This window comes from Patiria miniata, unplaced genomic scaffold (assembly GCF_015706575.1).
Source record: "Patiria miniata isolate m_02_andy unplaced genomic scaffold, ASM1570657v1 HiC_scaffold_5, whole genome shotgun sequence".
In the NCBI taxonomy this organism is placed as follows: domain Eukaryota; kingdom Metazoa; phylum Echinodermata; class Asteroidea; order Valvatida; family Asterinidae; genus Patiria; species Patiria miniata.
Window position 1 is genome coordinate 2027606 of NW_024037072.1, and position 24586 is coordinate 2052191.

The window sequence follows — 24586 nt, forward strand, 5'->3', positions numbered from 1 at the left end:
TGGCTTTACATGGGCTTCATATCCAATGTTTACATGCGAAACAACTGGGCTACCCACCAACAGTGCTGGAGTTTTGGGCATTCACATGTGGGAAAGCTTGAAGAAAATATTTAAACGACCAGGGCATTTGGGTTTAAATTGGTGGAATGGGGAGGGGGGGGGGGGGGACGGGCCGAATTAAGGTCTTGCGAATGGTATGGAAAATTTCATGAGTTCGCTTCTTCTCGGCCTTGGATGTGTATACAAAAATTGGTAACTCCACTTTGCCAGATTTAGAGATTCAGGAAAGCTCATAGCAAAATTGTTGGGGAAAGGGAAGGGCTTACAAAGATACAATGAAGATTTCCATGAGTTACTGCGTCATTATATTATTTACAAATACATGTACATAACTTTCAGTTAGTACAATTTGTACCCAAAAGTCAGCCTTGCTGTATGCTTTGTCTAGGTTGTAACACAGCTACATCAATCAAGGTAACAGCAAAAGGAACAGTGCTGCTGGGTTTTATTAGAATAAGCCTTTCACAATGAACGTTTTCATCATTTTAATGGGTGCAACTGAAAACTAATGGAGCATGCCCTCCGTTTGATTGTATAAGGCCAGACTTCCAACAATAAAATAACAAAAATATGGCAAGGTCATTAGAAGGAAAGAATGGAAAGCTGTTTTCTTTTCTTTTCAACTTGTGCTTTGTGTTTTTTCTTTAGGACGAACTCTTAAAGGGAATGTACAACATTTGCTTTTCCTTCAATTTTCAGAAATAAATGGATTTGGAGGATTAGTATGTTATAGCAAATATTGTTAAGCTGACTTGTTTCACTTTTTGGGTTTGTAGATGCTGGAGAAACCAAGAAAAACAATCAAGTTCTTGTAGTTCGGTTCCCTGACCCCACCTAAGATTAATGGAGCAATTTGTAGACTTTGGGGAATTGTAAGGTCAGAGAATCAGTCTAGCAGGTTTGTACCCCTTCTAGGTGTGTAATCAATTGCAAAGAAAATGCAGAACTACTGAATATGAAAAATTAGAAGCAGTTTTTGGGAAAAAAGCCAGTTTTCTCCAATGCTGGTCGGCCGACCAGCGTTGGAAAAATACAATTTATCTTGAAAATGTCAGCACACTAGGAGCCACGATTTTACAGGATGCTTTAGACTGTCACTCCCTAACAATCCAATAAGGTACATGTATTTCGTGATAATTTTATCATTTTGTTTTTTCGGTGTTTGCAAATTCCCTTTAATATATGGACCTACATAAAATAATAGTGATACTCAAGTTACCAAGCATAAATACATTTGTAACCAGGAAATATAGACTCATATTCCATTCCTAAATGAAACTAAATTTAAACAAAACTACAAAGTAAAAGCAACTTTCTATCAATTTAAATAAATTCTAAGCAATTACAGGGGTTGTTGACCATGTACTGAAAATCATGTTCAAAACAAAATTCCACACAAGTTCATCCGACTCAAGCTAAAAAACAACATAGCATTGTAAAGAGAGTTGACTACTACAGGCATTCAAATTGAAGGCGGATGTCCGTGCCTCGGCCAGAATTCTTGGCGTTTTCTTCCCCCTGTGTTGGGGGCCATGGGGCCTCATATGGAGATGCTAAACGTGCCCATTATTCAGGGCCGGGGTTCCATGTGGGGTTTCAATCAAAAAGTTTAATACAATTCATTACTCCTCCATGATTGTACAGATTGACTGAACGTGATTTCAACTTTGTTGTGCTTTAAGATTGAAAACACTTCTAAATATGGGCGTGTACAAGGGTTTGTGTGCTTACTGCTAAATATGAAGAACACTTTATGGGAGTAGAGGATGTACATGTATTAGGACATTAGGACAGAAAAAAAAAAGTTTCATAATCGTAATTTGAAAGCATAAACAACATTATCTGAAATTGAATATGTTTCAGCGTTTTCAGGGGTCGATGTCTGCAATTTGGGGTTACAAATCAGGTTAGGGAATGAACATTCAACACTTACCGTAGTAATGGTTGGAAAAAAACGGTTATACCGGTATGCGGCCTTAAGTAAAACAATAATGGGTTTTTATCAATTGATTAGTACTTTTCAACCTACAAAATTATTTTAATGTTTTATGGGATGTTTACAAATTCTGCGTCACTTTTTCTATTTCTGAGAAATTATCTCATAAATAAATTCTCAATTTTGTTTATTTCCAAATACATGTAATGTATTTCCTTAAAAAACATTTTCTTTTACTTGTGATTGAAATCCGCTAATTTTTTTTGTAAACTGAATTGTAACTTATAAAAGCATTACATGTACATGTATATATAAAGGTACATGTAATATGTACACCATTTGCAAATATCAAAAACAAAACTACCAAATTATTATGAAATACCTTACTTCGCTGTAAGTGAATTATAGTCTCAAGCATCCTGTGAAATCATGGCATCTGGTGTGCTGTCATTTTCAAGAAAAGTGGAATTTTGTATCAATTTCCAACGATGGACGGCCGACCATCGTTGGAAAAAAACTGACAGTTTTCAAATACTGTCCGCAAAATATCAAATTTAGTTGTCCAAATTTGGTTTGCAATCGGTTACACATCAGTGAACAGGTGCAGGCCAGCTACAATATAGTCTGGTTCCCTGACCTTGCAATTCCCAGACGTCTATAAATTGCTGTTTCATCTGAAGTAAATGTAGGGTCATGGAACCAGACTACAAGAACAACATTTTTTCCTTGTTTTTTTTTTCAGCATCTATGAACACAAAACTTGAAACAGGTCAGTGTAACAATACCTGCTATAAAATACTAACCCCAAATCTATCCATTTCTGAAAATTACAGCAAAAGCAAAATGTTGCGCATTACCTTTAAAAAAATATGGGATTTGGGTACCAATATTCTCATCAAAATCGTGATCAAGCTGACGAAATCAAGCCCCCTTGTGGAATTTGTTGTTGATAAACCGACCCAACTCCAAGAAACTTGACCTGTCCACTGTTTATTCCAGGGATGAGAATTAGGACCTCATGCTGCGTGTCTATCACCTGGACTCCCACAATGGCGTATGTGATCAATCTCTACCCTATGATCAAAGGTACCTGACTCTGTATACACTTTCCCAGGCTAATTATTGCAGTTGGAAATTATTTGTGCTTAAAACGGTTTGTGAATCATCATCTTTAGGGACACTTTTTCCTGAATTCATAAAATTATATTTTTTTAAGTTCAACAGTTAACAGCTGGTAATTGTAACAAAAAATTAGAAAACTTTCAATTGATTAGGAAAAAAAGTTTTAAATTCCATTTCAAGCAAATCTTGTCCAAATGTAGACTGGTGCCGCGGCAAGTGCAGCCGGCACATTCTCACAACACCATGAGGAAACAGGTTCCACTCTTATCCAGGATGCTTTATCCGTGCAGTCGTTGTGCTTTCAACTATACATTTTGACCAAATCAATGATTGGCATTTTTATCAAATCTTGGCCAAAAAAAAATGTGATGAAAGCACAAAGAAGCAATGACAGTTTTGGCAGGGTCTGAAGTACAAATGACACATTTATGGAATTCAAAAATATGCGAGGACATAAAAAATCCAAATATTTTGAATGTCACAGGGGCCATATGAAAAAAAAATGATCGCATCCATTAAAATTCTGAAATCCTGAACACAAGGACCAATGGCTGAGTAAATATAAATGGCTCTTATCTCCGTCGTTTGTGCACCCAATGAATAGATCTGGTTCCGCGATACGCTTCTCCTGATCAATACTATCTGATCCCTAACGACCCGGTTTGAAGTGCCGGGGTCATTATGGAGGCAAAACATTTTTTCTCCAAAGGTTAACAAAGATGGCTGACTGCAATTGAGTGTTGCTGTGGCAACCATGCATTTCAAAGGACAGGCTGTTCCCAAAATCGGTCTGATGGAATTCGGCTGACAAAAAATGATCAATCAATAAATAAATCATCATCGATGATTTGATTCTTCATCAGCAGTGTCACATTGGAAGGTGTATCATCTCCAGCCACGTGGTTGTGATAAATAAACAACGCTGAAAAAAATAAAAACTTTGAGAACTCTCAAAGTCTAAATGATGAAAGTCTAATTCTCACAATGTAAGATTTTGCTTGTAATGCTTAATGTAAGACGTTTTGAACTCCAAAAATCTATTTTTAACTTTTGTCTGCACTTATATTTGTAGCTTACCAAGGTGCTGGCAACCTACACAAAATATCTAATTCAGATAGTATTCCCTCCTCAAACACACCCCCCCCCCAAAAAAAAAATTCTACATATTACATGTAAATGCTGCCAAGTAAAAAAACCACAAATCCAATTCATCTTAAACATAAAAAATTTACTCAGATTGATAAAAATCAAATGGATCCTATCTTCGTCTCATTTATCATGCACTGATGCTGACACTGAGGATAAATGTAACAAAAGAAAGAAAAAAAGAACAAGCACATGTGCTGTTCTCCCTTACACTGCTGTAGCCCCCTGTTCCTGATCCTGTTGATCCTAATCGTGAGCTTCCTGAACCCCCATACCGAGAACTCGAATAGGGACTCGACGAAGACGACGAGGAGTATGGACTTCCACTGCCGCTTCCGTAGCGTCCGTAAGAGCCGTAAGACATTTTTTAGAGTCCTTCAAGTTTTTTCCCTCTTCACAGAAGAGAAATATCTTCAGCACTTGCTTGGCAAGCTGGAGGAGGATGGCTGAGTTGAGCCGGTTTAAACTGGATTATCCCAAGTTATTAATCCAAGTTTAGTGTACAGTAGATGTAGCGATCCAGATCAAGCAGTTATCCAATCCGGGTTATAGGTCATTGTTTTTTTCTTAGACGGTTCCTTCATTTACGTCTTAATGTCAAGGAGCTTCATCAAGGAGTCTTCTTATATTTTGAACTTCTCATCCCTTCGCCTAGTCTTGTCAATCTCTACTGTCGCTGTGATGCAGCAGCTAAGCAGCCGGCATTCCACGCATTCCTGTGATGCTTGCACTCTCGTTCCTCGTTCCTCTATCACAACAGATATCGTGTAATCCTCAACACAGAAGATAACAAGAACAGCCCATGCACAGCACAGTTGCTCAATTCTGACATGTACTCAAAATCTCCCAATACTTTTTTTTTCTTGACAAGATTTTATACTTGGACGGAGTTCCACCAATAAATTATTAACTGCGTGCAATTTCTTCTAAACTCAAAAAAAAAAAAAAAAAGTTCACAAAAGATTTTTGTAGGGCATGATTTCACAAAATACCGGTGACAAACTGCCCGAGTTGTTATTGGTTGTGGGAGACAGATATAAAGCTACATATCAACACCACTCTAAAAAACGTCCGTGAACAAACACACACACCACAAGAGATGGGGTGCTTTTCTGTGCCCGGGAATAAACATCAAATACAGCCGAGCCGACATCCACTTAGGAACAGAAAACCAGGTCCAATAATTGGGTTAATGAGTATCGACAAGAGATCTATTATGAGTAACACGGTAGCTGACAGCTGTTGGTGTTATTGTCCCATGACACAGACGTGAGACACAAGCTTGGAACACACAAGCATGCCAACGCATATCTTCCTAAGCAACGCGAACAGTGTACACGTAACATCCATGTACATGTACAAGTACACATGAATGCAGATATAGCCTCATCTCGTTCAATGTTGCTATGCTTTCTTGAACCCCCACAGCCATACAATGTCCCAGCACAGTTCACAGCAACGGCAGGTTAAATTCGTGCTCTGACGTCATTATACCGATGTCTATAACCCTCGGGTCTCTAAACACCTGGCCGGCAGTGAAGTATGCATTAGCATATGAATTCCCATACACTGTCAGAGTTATCCAGGGGGGTCATGTGTGTGTTATGTGAGAACAATGTCTTGTATTGCAGTATTGTGTGTATTCAGTCATCAGGAAAAATCACAGACTGGGAAAAGGCCAGGTGTGTTTGATAAATTGTTGATCGGTTCAATTGAATTCCAAAAGCAGCATGTGAATGAAAATACTCCAAACAAAGATATATCAATAAAATATAACTTGCGGGCATGGATTCATGAGAAGGGGGACAATGCAATTGTTTCTATAAAGTCTAGCCCCACAAAATGGGCTTTCTGTTTTACTTGATGAAATTCTCCCATATTTACTTAAAACTAAAAAGGCACTTTCAACTATTTTAAACTTGAACATAACAGAAAAAAATGAGGTAGCGTCCCCCCCCCCCCCTCTAAAATTGGCTCCTAATTCTTGGTCGAAAAATAGCACCTTACATCCTGCAGAGTGACTTTCACAGAAAATCTTTGAAATTAATAAATTTATTACAAAATGACAAACTGTAGTTTGTTTCCTTGGTTCAGGGGTTACAATCACACTATCATTAAAACTAAATTTTAGTTGAGGCTAGATGATGGCACATTTCAACATTTCTTTGACGAACAACTTAAGCAAACTCAATTTGATCGGTCCGCCAGTGTTAGACTTGACAAGTGAAAACATTTTCAAGTAAAAGAGAATCTGTGTTGCTTTTTCACTGCAAAAGAAAATGGCCTTCAAGTGGATTAAACCTAAAAGCTATGGGGGAAAAATTGCAAAATGCAATTGAACACTTCTGCAGAACCTTTTCATTGAATGTGTAACTCCTTGTTTCCTGCAGATACCCATTTCGTCTTATTTAATGACACCTTGCAAAGACGAGTTGCTAAGCAACATGAGCTCACATACTCAAAATACCAGGAGGAACTGACATCATAGTTGCTATGGAAACTGGAAGCCAGGCTTTCCCAGCTGCCGTTACATGAAGTGATGTCTAAAACCAGGTGGTTTTTTTTTTGGGGGGGGAGTGGGGGAGGGAAATCATTACACAATCTCTCCAAATGCAGCAAATTGTCCTACAGTTTTGTTAAATTCGTTCTAGATAATTGTATGATAAATGACATTCATCATTTAGAAATATAACTAGTTAAACAAATTAACCAAATCCGAAGTTAAGCTTAAATGAACCAAACTAAGGACAACTTTCTGACCCCAAGCAGTTAAAGAAAAATTCCAAAGAGAAATTGCTTCTTAAATTTTAGTTGGCTTCATTTTTGATATCATTGTCAACAGAGGGCGCCAGCACTAAATAATAGAGCAGGCAGTGGAGAAGTCAGCTTAGATATAGAGTCTGAGAACGGCAAACATATTCCTGTCATCGTGACCTCTGATGTGGGACCAACTCATAAATATATCAACACGCTCATGAATAGGCAGTGCATTCATAGGATGGGTGCATACTTAACCTATTAGCGCTTGTAGTAAATTACATCACATTGTGTTTACTCACTAAAGAATCACTAAAACCATGTAGTGGTCGGGCCGTTTTGGACGCTACAATGAGTAATAGGCAAGGTGGTTTCGCCCACTACAGTGACTAAAGGGTCAAGAGCTAGGCCTATCACTCAGAGAAAAGCAGCATCGTCAAGATGCATAGTAACAAATACAATTTCAGAAGCTTTGAGGGAATTACCTGTCCTCATAAACAGAAAGATATGAAGATATGTCTCCAGTCTAACAATAATATTGGATACAATTTGCTTCACATTTTATCTTGTTAGTTTTCACTTAGTTGAAAGTTTGCATCAAAAACTTTACTTCTATGGTTATGGGCTCCCTGAGCTAACAAGAGAGGGCGCTTTTGACCACTTTCAACAGCACGGTGGACAGGACACACCGCATGCGCGTACTGGTTTGCAAAGCATACTTTAGTTATTTTTTTCTGAATGTGAAAAAAGCCAAAGCGTTTTCGCGAGAGCATCAGGCGTCACCGGCAATCCATTCAGAAGTATCAGGGTGACCGTAAGGTCATGTTCAAATTCTGCTAAATGCACTTCAAAAATCTGTCAGATTTATCAAAAATCTGTCAGATTTATCAAAAATCTGCCAAATTCCCCAGAATTACTCGAAATACACTATAAAGACTTAAAATCACATGCAGATGTTGTAATATTGCCTTAACTAAGGTTCAAATTACATCATAAACAATCTATAGTTACATAAAGATGTTATAAAATTTCAGGCAATGGGCAAAACGCGGTTGCGTCACGACGAAGTCTGGTTCCATGTGAACCTCAGCACCTAGACCAGTCAACCTGTCCAATTTTGCAAGGGTTTGTTTGAAAAGATTGAAGCTTTTTTAAACAAATGTCATTTTTGTTCTTCAAATTTGCTATGTTTTGTGTCAAATAACCATTTTTGCAGAATTCTGTCAGAAATCTGCCAAAAAAATCAATTCTGTCAAATTTTCTGTCAAACTCGTTTTTTTAACAAAAAATCTGTCAAAGTTAGCCGAAAATCGGCTAAAACAGTCACTATGAGAAGTACCTCCCAGTGGTCTCCCCCAACTCTCCCTTTCTTACCGTTGAGGGGGGTACTTTGGGCACGGAACCCATAACCTGAAATTGAAAAAACACTGACTTACCCTTTCAGAAAGTTTGTCTTTATCTTCGACTTGCGAGTCCTCAGATTCATCTTCATTCTGAGCGGAAACAAATTCCTCAAAATTAGAAATAAAACAAACTAGAAAAAAAAAAAAAAAAAAAAAAAAAAGTAACATTTTGAGCCAAATCTCTGATTTCAAATCCACTAAATATAATCTAATTAAAGGATATCCCAGATAGATGGAAAATCTTGTCACAATTGGTCTTGACCATGAAAGACCATTGTGGAAGGTTTAATCTTGTGCAGCAGCTCCTAAATTTGTGGGAGAAAACTGGGTTTTTTTGGACAAAAAGTTAAAAACCTTAAACACGATTAACGATTTGAAGGAGTGCTTCCTTCAAATGAATTATATATTTGAAGGCACAACAGCAGTTTTTATATATGAATATAATTTCTGTAGAGCAATTGGCTGAATAAGGTCAAATCAAGGGTCAACAGGGACCGATTGATTCAAATCAAGGCACTACTTTCGTCAAACCAGATAGACAAATTTGGGACATTTGTCTTTGGGGAAACAACATGTACATCAGAGGGGATTGGACTCACAAAAGAACAGCTGATCTTTTCTGATAAAGATGATACTTCAGAACGATTCAACGTTAAAGCTGATCAACAAATGCAAAATGTATCTATTTGTAGGGATATTCATGAAAGAAATCGTCGGGTGCACCAGGAAGTGAGGGATCGTCTATTGACTTTGTGCAAACGATACGTCACTTTGCATTGCGACCGACAAAATCCATCATCACTCTTTTAACACAACACAAATTTACTGTGCTGAGGGATTATGCAATTCGTCCAACAATGAAAACTGTGATAACATGTGGTCTACTATTTAGCAGTAAATGATTTGCATGCAAAATTGTCTACAACTACAGCAGGTAGCACAGGAAGTGAAAGTGCAATAAATCTAATAAATTAAGACAACCTACACTTTTTTCTTCTGCAAAACAGGTTTTGTTGAAAAAGAAAAGAATAAATGTTAATTGCCAAAAAAGTTAAGAAAGAGCCAAGACACGGAAAAGCTTTCCTCATGTTGAAGTGTTTATTTCAAAGCAGCTAGAAATATTACAGAGATGTGTTATAAAAGAAGCACAAGCTTAACACACAAAAACATTTTTTTTTTTTATTTCCTCATATTTCCAAAGCCATTTTATTGATCAAACTACAAACAAGAATTTCATCACCAAACTCCTTGATAGAGAGTTTTTCCCTGAATTGTTACTAAACTTTATCATTGACTAAAATTTAGTAGTGTTCCCTTCGGATGTGCTCATGTCCAAAAGACTGTCCAGCAATAAGTGGCCATCTTGGTCAGATAACCTATGCTGCACAGTATGCTCAAATTGCTACCTCTTGATGTATAAAAGGTGTCAGACTATTTTCCAAATGGACTCCGGAATAACATGTAAATATTTAACTACATGTATCCAAACTTTTTTTTTGGGGGGGGGGACTTTGTATCAGATTACAAGGCAATGTTTCCAATCACAACTTATAAATGCTTAGCTGATTTTCATGCCACTAGAGCACTAACGGAAAACAAAATGCTAAGCATGTTACAGTTGCTTACTAGCTTATTGCTACTGGTTCTAGGTTAGTAGAAAGCAGTAGAGCTAAGCTCCAATAACTAATGCACAATTTGGTTCACTACACCATTCAAGTTCATGAATAAATAACTCAAGCTCAAGGGCTATGGTCTTTTCTAAGACTTTTACCAATTTCTCTGGTCCATCAACGATGAGAATAAAGATTCTCTTTATACTTCCAAGTTTTGTCTGACACTGTTTGCCTAGCCATGGTCCCCTCTTCAAACCATGTGATACTGTAGTGACACAGTGTCTTACAAATAAGGCAATTTTCAGCAATACTTGATTTGAATAACCTGAAGCTAAAATATCTTATACATGTCATTTTGTATATCTTTGTCAGGGTATATCTTTGCCTTGCACTTTTTAAGAAAACTTTCTCGTGAGTTTCTGAAGTTATTAATATATCCCTCAAACTGTAACCGCTTCAAGAAAGTGGGTTGTCATTGAAGCAAGTTTGCATCCAAACTACTTGGCTACAGTTGACAGAACACACACATCTGTGGGAAGAGAAATTCAGCTACTACGGTACCCATAGCCGTGTGTGTCATTGATGGCAATAGCTGAGTAATTCGGAAGCAGGTCTTGTTAAAGACCGAATCGTCAGGCCAGCTAATTTTGTTGTTTTGGACATTTCAGGTCAATCTCGTCAGTCAGCAGTTTGCAGCAGTTTCATTCATTTTCATAATTCAGATAGGGCCTAATTTTACATGTACTACCATAACTTTAAATTCCCCACTTGAAAACTGAAAAGGGAACGATGATTTGTGTTATCACCAAGTGAATGGACTTTCAGATTAAAAATCCAGTTTGCAAATAGTGTCTTTTGACAACCAAATCCCGATTTTAAAATGATTGGGTTTTGCCCTTCCTGATATATATTTTTTTATAAGAGCTGCAGTCTTAGTGCTATCTAGGTACTTGCAGGAACAAATTCACCGTTTGGGAGGATGACAGTTTATCATACCAAATACTGACTGCAGTACAATATGACCTTTAGAGAGGCCAGTCAAGCCTAGCAAGCTCTGTGTCCGAGTGGTAAGCGGAAGGTTACGGGTTCGAGTTCTAGTAAGCAAGCTTGTGGATTTTCTTTTTCTCACAAGACTGGGACAGCCCCTGAGTATCCAGCGCATATAACATTAGAACAGAAGGGACAGAACAGTTTTGTTTTATTCACATCTTCCTGGCATAAAACTTCCATCATACCACATCCATCGTAGACGGTTAGTACCTGAGCTGCAAGAAGACCATAAGAACCACATACCTCTTCATCAATGTAAATGACGCCCGTGGCGCGTCGCCGTTCTCGCGGACGGCGTCGCGAGATGGTGCTGTGCTTCTTGGGCGACTTGTCGTCGTCGTCTTTCTCTTTTTCCTTCTCGCGTTCCCTCTCCTTCTCCCGTTCTTTCTTCTGGCGTTCCTGCTCTTGCTGCATGCGCTCTTTCCGGGCGTTCTCTCTTCGCTCTTTTTCCTTGGCCTCGTCGGTGTCTGAGAGCGAGAGAAGAGATCAAAATGGGAGCCGGTTAAAAAAACTGGCACCCTACTTCCTGTTCTCAATGCTTGTATCTAACGGACGTGGAATCACAAGTATGTTGTCCTTTACTTCAGCCAATGAGAGCCATGAATATGGATTACCTATGTGCCCTGTAATCTCAACCAAGAAGTCTGTATTTTCAATTAGATGAGCATTCTTTAAAATATTCAACTTTTTGAACTTCCAATTATCACAAACTTCTAAAGATGAATATGTCAATCTGTGGTACTGGTGGAGTCGGCAGTTCAACATAATTTTCTTGATGAAATTACTTAGCTAGAAAAAGCGATTTTCTATTTTTAAAAAAATTGCACCTTGTGAGGACGGGAGCCTGGCTGTGCGTACTGAGGTACTGGAGGTATCGGTTGATGCGGAGCCAGTACGGCCTGGCCGAGCCGTGAAGGTTGCCGTGGTATTAGACTGGTTATCCTGACCCCTGCGGCCGGAAAACTGCTGAGCTGGTTCCGACTCCTACAACAAAACAAAAGTCAATCCATACTTTAAGCTATCTATTTTTGTTTGCGAAGAAAGAAAAAAAGATGATAATCTTACAAGAAAAACGAAATGATTTTTAGAAAGAGGAGTCCAGCGAAAAGCTTCACTGCAGAAATTAGTAATCGAGGTTGTTGGATGTGTTTTCTTTTCTTTGTTTTAACCCTTCCTCTGATTAATTAGCAATGAATGGATTAAACGAAGAGAAAGAAATGAATAGTCAACGTGTTAGTCATGCACATGTATTACCTAACAAGCTATTCGTTTTCATATGCAAAGTTATTAGCACAGCTACCAAGAGAGTTAATGAAGAATTAATTACATGTACAAGGCCATTTTTGGTGTTGTTTCCCAATCCACAAGGTAGCAAAAATTTCAGTTACAGAGAAGAAAAAGCTAGTGGTGATATCGTGAACTAATTTCTTTCTGCAATGCTTACGACTCTTTCACCATAAAATTTGAATACTTTCTACTTAATACACAAAATTCTACACAATTTTGAGGGTTCTATCATTCACAACCCTTGAGAATTAAAAAATTACAATGTAAAAGTAAAATTAATACAAATGTGAATTTAGTGTGTACTGACCTAGTGTCATAGCAGGCACCGCTTCCAAGCGGAGTGGTGTTAGTAGCCACTTCTATCTTGCCATAGCCGAAGCGCTTTGGTTTTTATTTTAATGCAAGAGAAACTGTGTCTGCCTACACGACTTTCAAGAAAATCCTACTTTTTCGTGCATGTCACTGTTCAGACAAGAGCCATCCAAGAAAGCATTCAATATTGTAACCATACAACGTAGTATAATCAGTCTACAATCCGTTTTGACCCCAAGTTAGCCACACTTCAACTTTGTTGAAAATGCTGGACTGATGTCTCTGCTCTGGTAACAAGGCCGTGTTCGCTTATAAAACCTGTCCACTTGCTGAAGTTGAAATGAAGCATACGGAGCTTATTTTATACTGAAATATCTAAAGACTTAGACGTGAAACCAAAATATAAGCAAACAATGACATCAGCCTTGAGATATTGGACAAGGATGACTTTCACCTCCATAAATGAAAAAAATCTCCTGCATCTCCATAAATGAAAAAAATTTGCCAGATGAGAAAAAAAAAAAATGTCAAGAAAACACAACATAAAGTATTTCACCAGTAGACAACTGCACCTTCAAATTTTTTTTTTTCCATCTGATGACTACGGTATGTCAACATCATCACTTTGAAATCGAGCTGGCTTTTTCAACGCTTAGTGATTGGTACCGAAAACTGTCGGTAGATTAGTCTCACTGAGGCACGAGCATCATACATTCTTACAGATGGAATGGGAAAGGAAATCCTACCAATACCAGGGTTGCGACTGGGGGAAGTGAAAAATCCAAAAATAATCAGCAGAGGGTTTGAGGATTGCCGAAGGGCCCAGAGCAATGTAGGTTCTATGATATGTTTGTATTTGCCTAAAGGCACCCCTTAAAACAGCCATTTTTTTTGGTACAAGAAAAACTTTTTTATAGATAAAAATCACTTTTAAACGTAGTATACAACGCCAATTTCTCTTTTCTTGAAAATGACAGCACACCGGGTGTCATGATTTCACAGGATGCTTGAGACTATTATTCACTTACAGTCAAGTAAGGTATTTCATAAAAATTTGGTAGTTTTGTTCTTTGATGTTTGCAAATGTTGTATATCCCTTTATAAGATAAACCCCTTAAAAAGGGTTTCTTTAAAAATCATGAAATCTGGAAAAATCTTGACTAACATCACCCCTGCAATACATTCAGGGAGGGTGGGTTTTGGCGCTAGATGGTAGACAAGGGTTGATACCTTTCCCAGCATTATTGTAAAAAAAAAAATGTTGGACTATTTTAGGCATTTCATGTTCAATTAGTTGGATGCCCCATACATTGTACATATTGATTCTTTTTTCCTTGTCATGTTCATTACACTCAATATCTGGTGACCGAGGTTCAGATCCCACTTGGTAGACAATTTTACTGGGCTTTCACTTATGTGTGGTTTCCAAAAAACACACAAGTGTATAAGTATCCCTGGGTTTCTCCAACATCTAAATTTGAAATGGAAGTTGAATTGATCTGATCAGAATACTGAGGTCCCAACACAAATTACAAAAAAAGGTAATAATTTCACACACTTCTTCAATCACAAGCCATACCAGATGATAAAGTACGTAACACTGCTTCTAGTGTTAATTTTGTTTCAAGGAACCGACACGCATTATGTCAGGGGACGAGACGAGACCACATTCTTTGGGATTTTACAAGAGAATTTGACTTTGAAGTGAAGAAACCTCCGTCTGTCGGCAGAATGCCGGGAATTTGGCATGCTGGGGGGAAAAGTGGGAGACTAGACGAGTGGCAATTAAGGCAAAGAAGATGACGGTGACAAGTATGAGGAGGATAATGAGGAGAAAACGAGGGATGCCTTGAGAGACGAGATGGTGATGGAGATGGCATGAGGAGTGAGAGCAATCCAGGGGCCGAATTTCATCACATTGCTGAGCACACGTTGGAAAAACCTGCCGAACACAGAAAGTTCTGCTCAGCTGAAAATACGGGTGTCTTATATTTTGCTGAGCAATATTTTAATCATTAGCAATTCCCTGATGAAAAAAAAAGGTGGGATGGCCTTGCAGGTAGAGAATTTGGAAAATGTGGTAAGGAGGCTAAATACGGAGGTCGTTTTTATTTTCTTAAATCTTTTCTTAAACTATGCAAAATGTTTACATAGCAATGGTACAAGAATGGGATGTAGATTAATTTTTTTTTTTCATTGAACTATTTGGACTACTTGACTTTTTCCTTGAGAAGCTCCATTGGTTAAGCAAATCAACTTTTCGAGACAAAAAATTGTAATACTAAAATCGAGGGAAAAGGATGAGGAAAAAAGCAGACAGGGTGATAGAGAAGTGAGGAAATTAATTTATTAAATGGGAAGAGAACTAGACAGAATGCAAGGGAATTAGTGGTGTAAGGGGTAAATACTTGAAATTAAAACGAACAACACAATTGTGAATAAAATCTTCCTCTGCCGAGCACTGTGATTTTTAATTGTTATGTTAGCCACCATGTTTGTGAGTTAGTCCCTTTAACATATTTCAAATTTCTCTGCTCATAAAATCTCCGTTGCACAACGATGAGGTTTTAGTCAAAGGCTAAGAAAACAATTACTATCTCCGGGTGCTTTTCCATGAACTCCCAAATCTCATAAGAGATAACTGTGCCAGAATGACGATTCTTCAAGTGATTTCCGACATAATAAAAAGAGTAATGACGCATCAGCGCCAAAGTGCCTCATTAGCATATCATTAGCATGTCATCAATTATTTGGCCAATCGGGACAGACGGCAGCACCGTGGGAAAATGCCCTGAGAGGCATCTTGGGCATGCCTGGCATGCCAGGCAGCTGGTACATCACACCGCAGGGCAAAGAGCCAAGAGATGTCTACTGGCTAATTAAACAGGGACTGACGACAAAGACAATGAGACAGGGACACCTTAAAGGGGCAGTCCCATCTGGTCATAAAAAGGCAATCCTGCATTAGCTAAATCGGTGAGCTCTTACTGGGGCCTCGATTTATAGTTGTAATGATTTTAGCAGCTGCTAAAGGACAAAAATTGGCCCAAAAAACAAACAAAATAAACGGCAGAAAATATTTTCCAAGCAAAAATGGGTTACCAGCCTCGATTTATAGTTGTAATGATTTTAGCAGCTGCTAAAGGACAAAAATTGGCCCAAAAAACAAACAAAATAAACAGCAGAAAATATTTTCCAAGCAAAAATGGGTTACCAGCCAGACCATCTAGCAATGTCTAACGATTGTGACTGGTTACCAGCTGATGTTTGCTAAGCACATCTTAATCAATATTTTCTGCTTAACAGTTCAAGGAAAATTGGGCCCTGCTCAACATTGGAGAAGAGAATAAAAGACATGGAAAGGAATACTCCAATGGGCAAGAAAAAACATCAAAAGATGTATGAATCTGAATCAAGATCAAACTGTTTCTCTCAAGTTTGCAAAAATGTTGAGACTAAATTGTGGTAAGGAGGCAAGAGAAATGGTTGATAAACTGCAAACCAAGGCAAGACACTACAAGGTTAAAAACGATGCTTCCAAAGAAGAACACCGCCTTTGGCTGTTGAAACTTTTTTTTTTAAAATTACCTACGCAAAAAGTGATATTGAACAGTCCACAGCATTTGTTTTTTTAACAGACACATGATCAAGGGGCAAAGAAGACAGTTCTTCAAGGTCAACCAAAACAGTGCTTTAATTGTAGGGCGAAATTCACAATAAACATAATTCTTAACCATGAACAGGCCACAGGGATGCACTGTGATAAACTTCAACCGATTTCCACAGATCAGATTATATGAAAAATTCCAGGGACCTCGCATTCAAGTAGAATGACGCATGCAGTGAGGCGAGTTGTTTTCCCTGGAAGGGAAAAACCCAGAGGTGTCTACTAATTATCCAACGTGATTTCTCCATCTGCGCCACAGACAAATGCCAGGCTTTCTGCACCATTCACGGAAAGGCAAATAACATTCAGATATGCCACAGTAATTGGGAATGGGACGTTTGCGAAGTAAACAGATTTAAGTGGCCGCGTTATCAGAATCATCCTGCTGGTGTATCCAGAATTCAAGAGTTCAACGTCCTGAGGAGGTTGAACTGCGAAGTGCATTTATCTTTTCTTTGAAGATTGGGGGGGGGGGGCGGAGAGGTAGAGTGGTCTGGCATCGTAAGGGATTAGGCTGAGTGAAAGGGTCTTTCTTTTTGTCGGCAGACATTAAAAGTGCCGAGGATGAGGCATTTGTGTGCAGTATGTCATCATCAATGTCAAGACATGGGTTGAATAACACCGCAGAGTGCATCAATTGTGAGAGCGTAGTGAAGTGAGAACGGGTTCACAAAACTACTTCTTAGGTTTGCTACTAAAAACCAGTGAGCTTCCCCTTCCCTTTTAATTCTCCACAACAATTTCGATTTTATTACTAATTTCTTTTTTTTGTTTCTTTGGAATTAAATTTCTGTAGGTAGATTACCAAACAATTCTAGGTGAAAGAGAGCTTGATGTGTGTTCTTTTATTAATGTGGCACAAATGAAAAGAAAATATGAATACAAATGAAAACAATTAGTACACACATGAAATTTCCATAAACATCTACTATGTAAGGTTTTGTTATTTACTGAGAAGGTGAAGAGGAATGTTTCGTCAATGACCATCTGTGCAATTCATATTTTGACGCCTCACAATGTCGTGGGAAAAGGTATCTGTAGGTTAAACTAATTTAATAACTTGAAATGTGGACTTCCAATTTTTAATTGCTTCAATGACAATCTACAGCTTTTGAATGCATCAGCATTCAAAGAATCACAGCTGTTTAAAATGAGAAGGTGGTACGGTGTTAGTAGAATGAACGTCAAACAAGCCGCCTTTGCTAATGAGGGAGTCAATATGCTATGTAATGTAATGTAATCTACTCTACATGTGCTGTATGTCTGGACAGAATGGTTAGAATGTGGTTTGGCTAGCTGAGTGAAAGGGTCAAAATCGTTGTGTTTTTCCCCCTATTCTATTTGAAGGAAATTTACTGTATTGCGGCTAGCTGCACGCATATCAAGCAATGAGTTGCACAACTTCAGATGCTTTACAATACAGACAAGTCTAGTCTGACTAGTCAGACTAGACATATCAATGTACACATGCGGTTTCGTACTGAATCCTACTGAATCTGGGTAGATTCTGAAGGATCTGTGAGGATTTACTGTGTAATTTCTTGGGCAAATGAGGTACGCTATGAGAAAATCACACCACACAAAAGTAACGCAAAATAATTAATCAGTAGAGTTTTAAAACATGATAAAAGTTCACAAGTGCTCTGTTTCCTGACACTAAATGCATTCAACGTCAAGGTAGAGCAGTCAACTAGGCCAAATTAACGTGGACTTGCAGGAAACACACACACGGGAATTATATGACGGTAACCATATTTCCAAACTGTTGATATCTTGTTCAATGAAATGTGTTAACTTTTAAAATTGCTGGAATTTATTTTCTACATTACAGTGATCTTTCGCCTTCAAAGAGCCTAATACCACTTCCAAAACAGGTGTATTTGAATACCTGTTTTTTTTTCAATGAACACTCAAAGTTCATATAGTGTGTTAAAACAAGCCAAGCATAGCTTATTAGCTAATTAGCACAGCAAGCAAGAAAAAAGGAGTGAAACAATGGGAAAGGGGTGTGGTCTGAAGCAATGGGAAAGGGTGGGGTCTGAAACAATGGAAAATGGGGTGGGGTCAAAACAGGCGGCAGCGGTGCGACCTAAAAAAACGAGAAAGGGACTTTTGCCAGAAAATGGGCGTGGCCTGGAAACAATGGGAACATGGTCTGGAAAAAATGGGAAAGGGGCGTGGTCTGAAACACTTGGAAAAGGGGTGTGGTCTGTAATTGGCCAATGACATACCTCCTTGTTACTTGTAAGTGATACCCTCCCGACTCTTCGTGTTGGCCTTGCTGGTTCCTCTTCTTTCTTATTGTCCTATCGAAGGCAGACCACAAAATACCGCTCACAAATATGGGCCTCATTTGTTTTTAAAAGACCAGTTTGTATTTATTCTAGTCCATTGTTTTGTTTTTCACTTTCTTTCATGTTGCAGGGGTACATTTTGTACAAGACAAACATTAATTTTATACTTGAGAAGATAATTAGGTACTTGTTTTTCACAGGGTGTGGGACTGCTACTACATCTTACGATGTAAAGTCAGAAAACAGCAATTGTGTTTGGAATGCAGATCTGTGAAACTTGCAAAAGGTAGATCGTGTGCTCAATTTGAATGGATCAGGTGCAATTCGAAACTTCAAGATTTTGACAACCAATAGGTTTTTATTAACAAATTCTGATCAGTGATGCTGTCAACTCCCTACGCATTTTTGTGAGGAACTTTTCAACATTTTCCAAAAACCCTCACTGTGCAGTAATCCAACAGCGGCTTCTTTAAACAACCTTGCAAAATTTGTACTTTTAACCTAACAGGGGAACGTGCTCAAATTTTTGTGGGTGTTGAACATTTAGCAGAATTACAATTTAACAGGGGTGCACTTTTACAAACAACACCAATGCAGCATAGAAGCCCCTTTTTAAGCAGTGTTTCCTTTTACCGGCAACACCCGCAGCATAGTAGCCTCTTTTCAAGCGGTGTTCCCCTTCACCAGCAACACCCAAACACCTTGAGTTAGGCAACTCAGCAAGCTTCAACCTTGAGCCCAAAATGACAATCTCTTACCTTTTGGGGTTCGTTCTTATTGTCTTTCTCTTTGTCTTCTTTCTCTGTTTTCTTCTGGATTGCAGTCTTAGCACCTTCTAAATCTTCCGCCGTCACTCCCTGCAATTTTCATGAAAAAATAAATAAAAGTGGGTTACTGATTAACACACTGCAGAAATGTGGGCATTAACCTGTATACACAACTTTTGCCTTAATCTGTATAAAGCCTTAATGAAATGTTATTTTTTCTTTAAATTTACTATGGCTCTACTAGAAAAACAAAAAGACAACTGGATTGATAGAGATGTGATGCAGGTAGCTGTTTTGTCGGAGTATAACGATCCAGATCCAGACAATTTCAGCGAATCACAACAGAAAAGTTGTGACATACGACAAAAATCCTGCTTTACCGGCAGTACATGATGAGAAAAAGTTGAGATTCCTTTGTAGACAATGCCACAGGTAATCAATTTAAAATCAACGATGAGGACTCCATAGTTTTTTTCATGTTTTGCACAAAATCGGAGATGACAATTGTTTTCAATGCATTGCCATTCTTGGAATGACCAAGACTTCTGAACGCACTTGTGTTTGAGGGGTACCGCAGGTAAACAATGAACTTGCAGATAATGATCAAGATTAATACATAGCATCAAGTTAACTGTAAAGCTGAGAAGTGGACTTTTTAAGAAATACACTCAATAGTACACTGTCTTTTGAATCCTTGCAATTGCGGCCAGTGTTGTAGTCGAGTCTATCACAAGTCCATGCTAACAAGTCCATGCACAAGTAAATCCAAAGCCCATAATTTACAAGTCCAGTCACAGGCAACAGGAGATGAACAATGACAACAGAATGCCCTTGTCAATGTTCATCGGAATAGCTTGTGACCTGACTTGAGACTGGGTGACTTGTGATGGACTTGTGATGGACTTGGAGGGACTTGTTAGGACTTGGGGGGACTTGTGATGGACTTGGAGGGACTTGTGATGGACTTGGAGGGACTTGTGATGGACTTGGAGGGACTTGTGAGGGACTTGTGAGGGACTTGTGAGGGACTTGTGAGGGACTTGTGAGGGACTCAAGGGCGGATCCAGAACACAATTTTTGGGGGGGGCCAAAAAAAATTTGGTCCCCCCAAAAAGTGGGTCAAAAAAATTTCGGCGTGAAAATTTTTTGGATTCTAGATGCTCTGTGGTGCGATCTGAGGCAATTTCTGACCACTTTAACCAATGTTTTTTGAGGAAAAGATGGTGGTGTACTCATTGCCTGCCTTTATTGCGATGTCACATAAAAAAAAAAAAAAAATGGTTTCGTTTTGGGGGGGGCCATGGCCCCCTTTGGCCCCCCCCCCCTGGATCCGCCCTTGGATGGACTTGGAGGGACTTGTGATGGACTTTGATGGACTTGTGAGGGACTTGTGAGGGACTTGTGAGGGACTTGTGAGGGACTTGTGAGGGACTTGTGAGGGACTTGTGAGGGACTTGTGAGGGACTTGTGAGGGACTTGTGAGGGACTTGTGATGGACTGGTGATGGACTGGTGATGGACTGGTGATGGATTTGTGATGGATTTGTGATGGACTTGTTAAAACTTGGAGGGACTTGTGATGGACCTGTTATGTCTTGGAGGGACTTGTGATTGACTTGTTAGGACTTGTGATGGGCTTGACTACAACACTGATTGCAGCAAAATGACTTGCTAAGGGACACTTTAACCCTAACCTTCCTCAATCCTCTAAAATCCTTCGGGCGGTTTTCAGAGAGTTTTGAGAAATTTGAGGCTGAATGGCAAAACTGTATTGGTTGACTGCGGAGGATGCATTGTGTAAAGCCAGCAGGGGGTATCCAGCATTGTTTATGTTCAGCCGTGTATAAATCAGTGCCTGCAATTTTCTCATATATCATCCGCACTGCTTCTGAACGCCATTGTCGCTGCTTCTGAACGCCATTGTCACTGCCTAAAACCATCAGCAGGACTTGGCAGAGGATTTTGAAGGATTGAGACAGTGGTCACCCCTGTACAGACTAACTTCATGGAAATAATAGATGATTTCGGAGGATTGAGGCCGAATCCAATTTTTTTCAGGGTGGTAATTGGAGAATTTTGCAGGATTTAGGCATCCTAGCCAGAGGGCCTAGGGGTTAGGGTTCTTGGATCGCTGAGAAAGACCTAGGTTGTCCACCCTTACCTGAGTTGATCTTCGTGATGATCTTTCCCTCTTGGCTCGGAGTCTCCGTTGCGTTTCAGACTCCTCGTCCTTGGCCGGTGTCATGTACGACCTAAACAAAAGTGCAGCCAAACATTTACTTACTGAACACCACAGGGTAAAATAAGGGAGGAGGAAAACAGACATATGAACGAGGGTATTATGGGTGTTATGAGTTTTGGGAATTGTTACTGTGAAGAATGGAGGAACAAGAAGAAACTTGGCGAACATTCAATCGTCAATAACTCGTACAAAAGTCACATCACGCATGGTTATGTCAAAAGTTATTAAAAGACTGACAAATTTGGAGAAATGAAAGAGAGAAATATTTTTGGTTGAAAGGGGTCAATCTGTTAATCATGACAACTCTCAACAAATTCCAGAACTGGATTCATAACAATTATTTCAAGAGTCCAAGATTTACCCGTCGACAAATAACAACGAATAACGAATAGAAAAATAACATAACCCTTGATAACTATCACAGTTGTCCAAACCCTGAGAAAAGGTCAATGAACCTATCAATGACATTATTGTCATTAGATATTTCTTCTGAATGACTTTATAAATGTACATAACATCAAAAGAAAAAGCAACATTGTAAAGAAACGAGACATTACATCACACATTCTGAGGGGAAGTAGCAGACAACAGTAGAACTTTAGAAAAAACAGTTGGAAAATAAAAAAGTTCCCCAAAATAGTTCAACCAGTGTATAAAGTTACACATACACACAGTTACAAAACCAACAAACCAAGTTGTGGTCATAGCAACACTAATTGCCAAGGAGACATAGACAGCCAAACACCAAGACAGACAGACAAGAAGTTTGAAACCATATTTAGACAAAGTGGGGGACCCCGAATGAGTGACCTGACCTGACCCCGCCCACTTTTTTGACCCTGACTCCTCCCCTCTTGGTTTTACCTTCTCCCCGTTGTAGGAACCGTGGTGGTTGCCGTGGTTACAGGAGGGGTAGTGGTGGTGGTTATGGTTGCGGTTATGGTGGTGTTCCGATCGGTATCCGGGCCTTTGTCCTGGTCCGTGGTTACGTCGGCAATGATGCGGGGACGTCTCGTGAACGAGCCGCCTCGCGAGGAAAGTCCGAACTCCCTGCGAGGGTGTTAAAACGAGTAAGGAGGGGGAAACGAGGAGGGGGAAAAAAACGGAGGAAGGAGGATGTCACACAGAGAAAAAACTTTGTTACGCACCAAACTTCCAGTTAGCCAAGGTGCATTCAGAAATAAGCTTTCTTCTTTTTTTTCTTCTTTCAAATTTGGCAAAATGATGCAAAAACATCACATTCCAACACAAACTCCTCTGAAACTTCTTTTGGTTGGAATTTGCTTTCGAGTTAAAAGTGCGCTAACTTGGCCGACCAGAAGTTCTGATGTACATGCACTATTAAATCCAAAGTTGTAATGAAGGATAAAAGCGGCATGCATTTAATTTAACAAAGACATTAGAAAGAGGGAAAACTTGAGTTTGAAACCGACAAAGGAAGAACATGCAATGTGTTTAGATGGTGACAATGGAGGCTTTGTGGTGAGGCTGATTGGGGAATTTCATTGTTTCTCATCACTGGTTAAAATTTTGTTTTTTAAAGTAATTTTCAATTCATGAAATAATTTCTGCTTTCCATGACAGTTGACAACATTTGTCAGCTCAGTGACAAAGCCCCTTCATTGTGCACAGTGAGAGACAGCATCACAAGGCACAGGACATGTGCAATCAGATTCACTACCAACTACATGTATCAAATACTAAGATAATGCTCTTTTATTGCTAAGCACAAAAATATGCTTAGCACAAAAAAAAATCTGGATTATAAAACAGGTTACCAGCTAAAACTCCATGTGATTTTCATGCTTAGCAAACAACAGCTGAATACTAATCACGAGCAATATACATCACGTGGAGTTTTGGCTGGTAACCTGCTTTTATAAGCCTGACTATTTTTGTGCTCAGCAAATTTTTGTGCTGAGCAGCGCCGTGAAATTGGGCCCTGGTTCATCTTCCAAACCCAAAAGGGCCTCCCATTTTTTACTTAGTTAAATATCTTTTAGCATTCTCAATGCCACACTTAAACCCCCTTAACACAATTTTCTCAAAACGGTTTAGAATTCTTCAAAAACCCTTCCATAACTTTTGGAAACCCAGTGAAGCCTCCAAGCAAGGCCCGTCGCTTACCCCCCCCCCCCCCAAAGGAATTGGCCCACCCCTCGGCAAAAAACCATAAGCATAAAAATTATATGTATTTGTTTTTTTTTTCTTGTGGAGTGCCCACTAGCTGGTACTGTAGTAGTCCCCCTAATACCCGGAGCTGGCAATGGGTCCGACTCCAAACCATTTGAAAATTTCTGAAAATACTAACTTCCTCAAGAAACCCCCTTTACTCTTTTCTGAGAAAGGCACTATTACCTAAACATTCAGTGACTTTTTTAAACTCTTTTTTGTCAATTTTCAATGTGCGATTCTGCAAATAGTGCCTGCAATCTACGTCAAGCTAGGTGTAGTGTGGCTAAAACAATATCAATATCAACATCAATAAGTGATTCAGAAAGACTACTTGTATTCTGTCATGCACATGAGTGCCATGAGTCAGAAAAGATGCAACAAATCCTTTCTTTCTCCAAGACAATCCTTCTCTTTCCTATCGATGTTAACGTCAATCATCTCGTTTCCCTCTTCTACCTCACATTCATCAAAACCAGGATATGCAGACCACTAGATTTTGTGTGCAACTTCAAGTACAGAAAGACCCAAATTTCTCATCTACATTATCATTCCAGCTCTTTACACTAACAGACCACCCATTCGACCTTTCCCAATGCTCTTCTATTTCAGATTTTGTTTTCGCCTAAAATACCACCGAACCCGGATTGCGATAAGCAGTGCACATTTATCATATCATCTGCAACTTGTAAGGCTTCAAAAGTGCTACTGAAACCTATGAGAGCCAATGGAAATCCCCCAAAATGTTACACCACACCA

General features: G+C 39.1%; 1 protein-coding gene across 7 annotated transcripts in view; it reads right to left on the reverse strand.

The window, feature by feature from the left end:
* The window catches only part of LOC119741525 (protein phosphatase 1 regulatory subunit 12A-like), a 69643-nt gene that overhangs the window by 7711 nt on the left and 37346 nt on the right, over window positions 1-24586 (reverse strand). For 4 of the 7 annotated variants that reach the window (XM_038217313.1, XM_038217312.1, XM_038217315.1 and 1 more), the window contains 7 exons: window positions 22520-22705; window positions 21575-21665; window positions 19406-19504; window positions 18585-18659; window positions 11915-12071; window positions 11331-11554; window positions 8458-8514 (listed from right to left, as the gene is read on the reverse strand). In XM_038217313.1, the coding sequence (XP_038073241.1) occupies window positions 8458-8514; window positions 11331-11554; window positions 11915-12071; window positions 18585-18659; window positions 19406-19504; window positions 21575-21665; window positions 22520-22705 (889 nt within the window). The remainder of the gene's footprint in view (window positions 1-8457; window positions 8515-11330; window positions 11555-11914; window positions 12072-18584; window positions 18660-19405; window positions 19505-21574; window positions 21666-22519; window positions 22706-24586) is intronic. The other 3 variants (XM_038217317.1, XM_038217316.1, XM_038217318.1) reach the window with 3 other exon arrangements.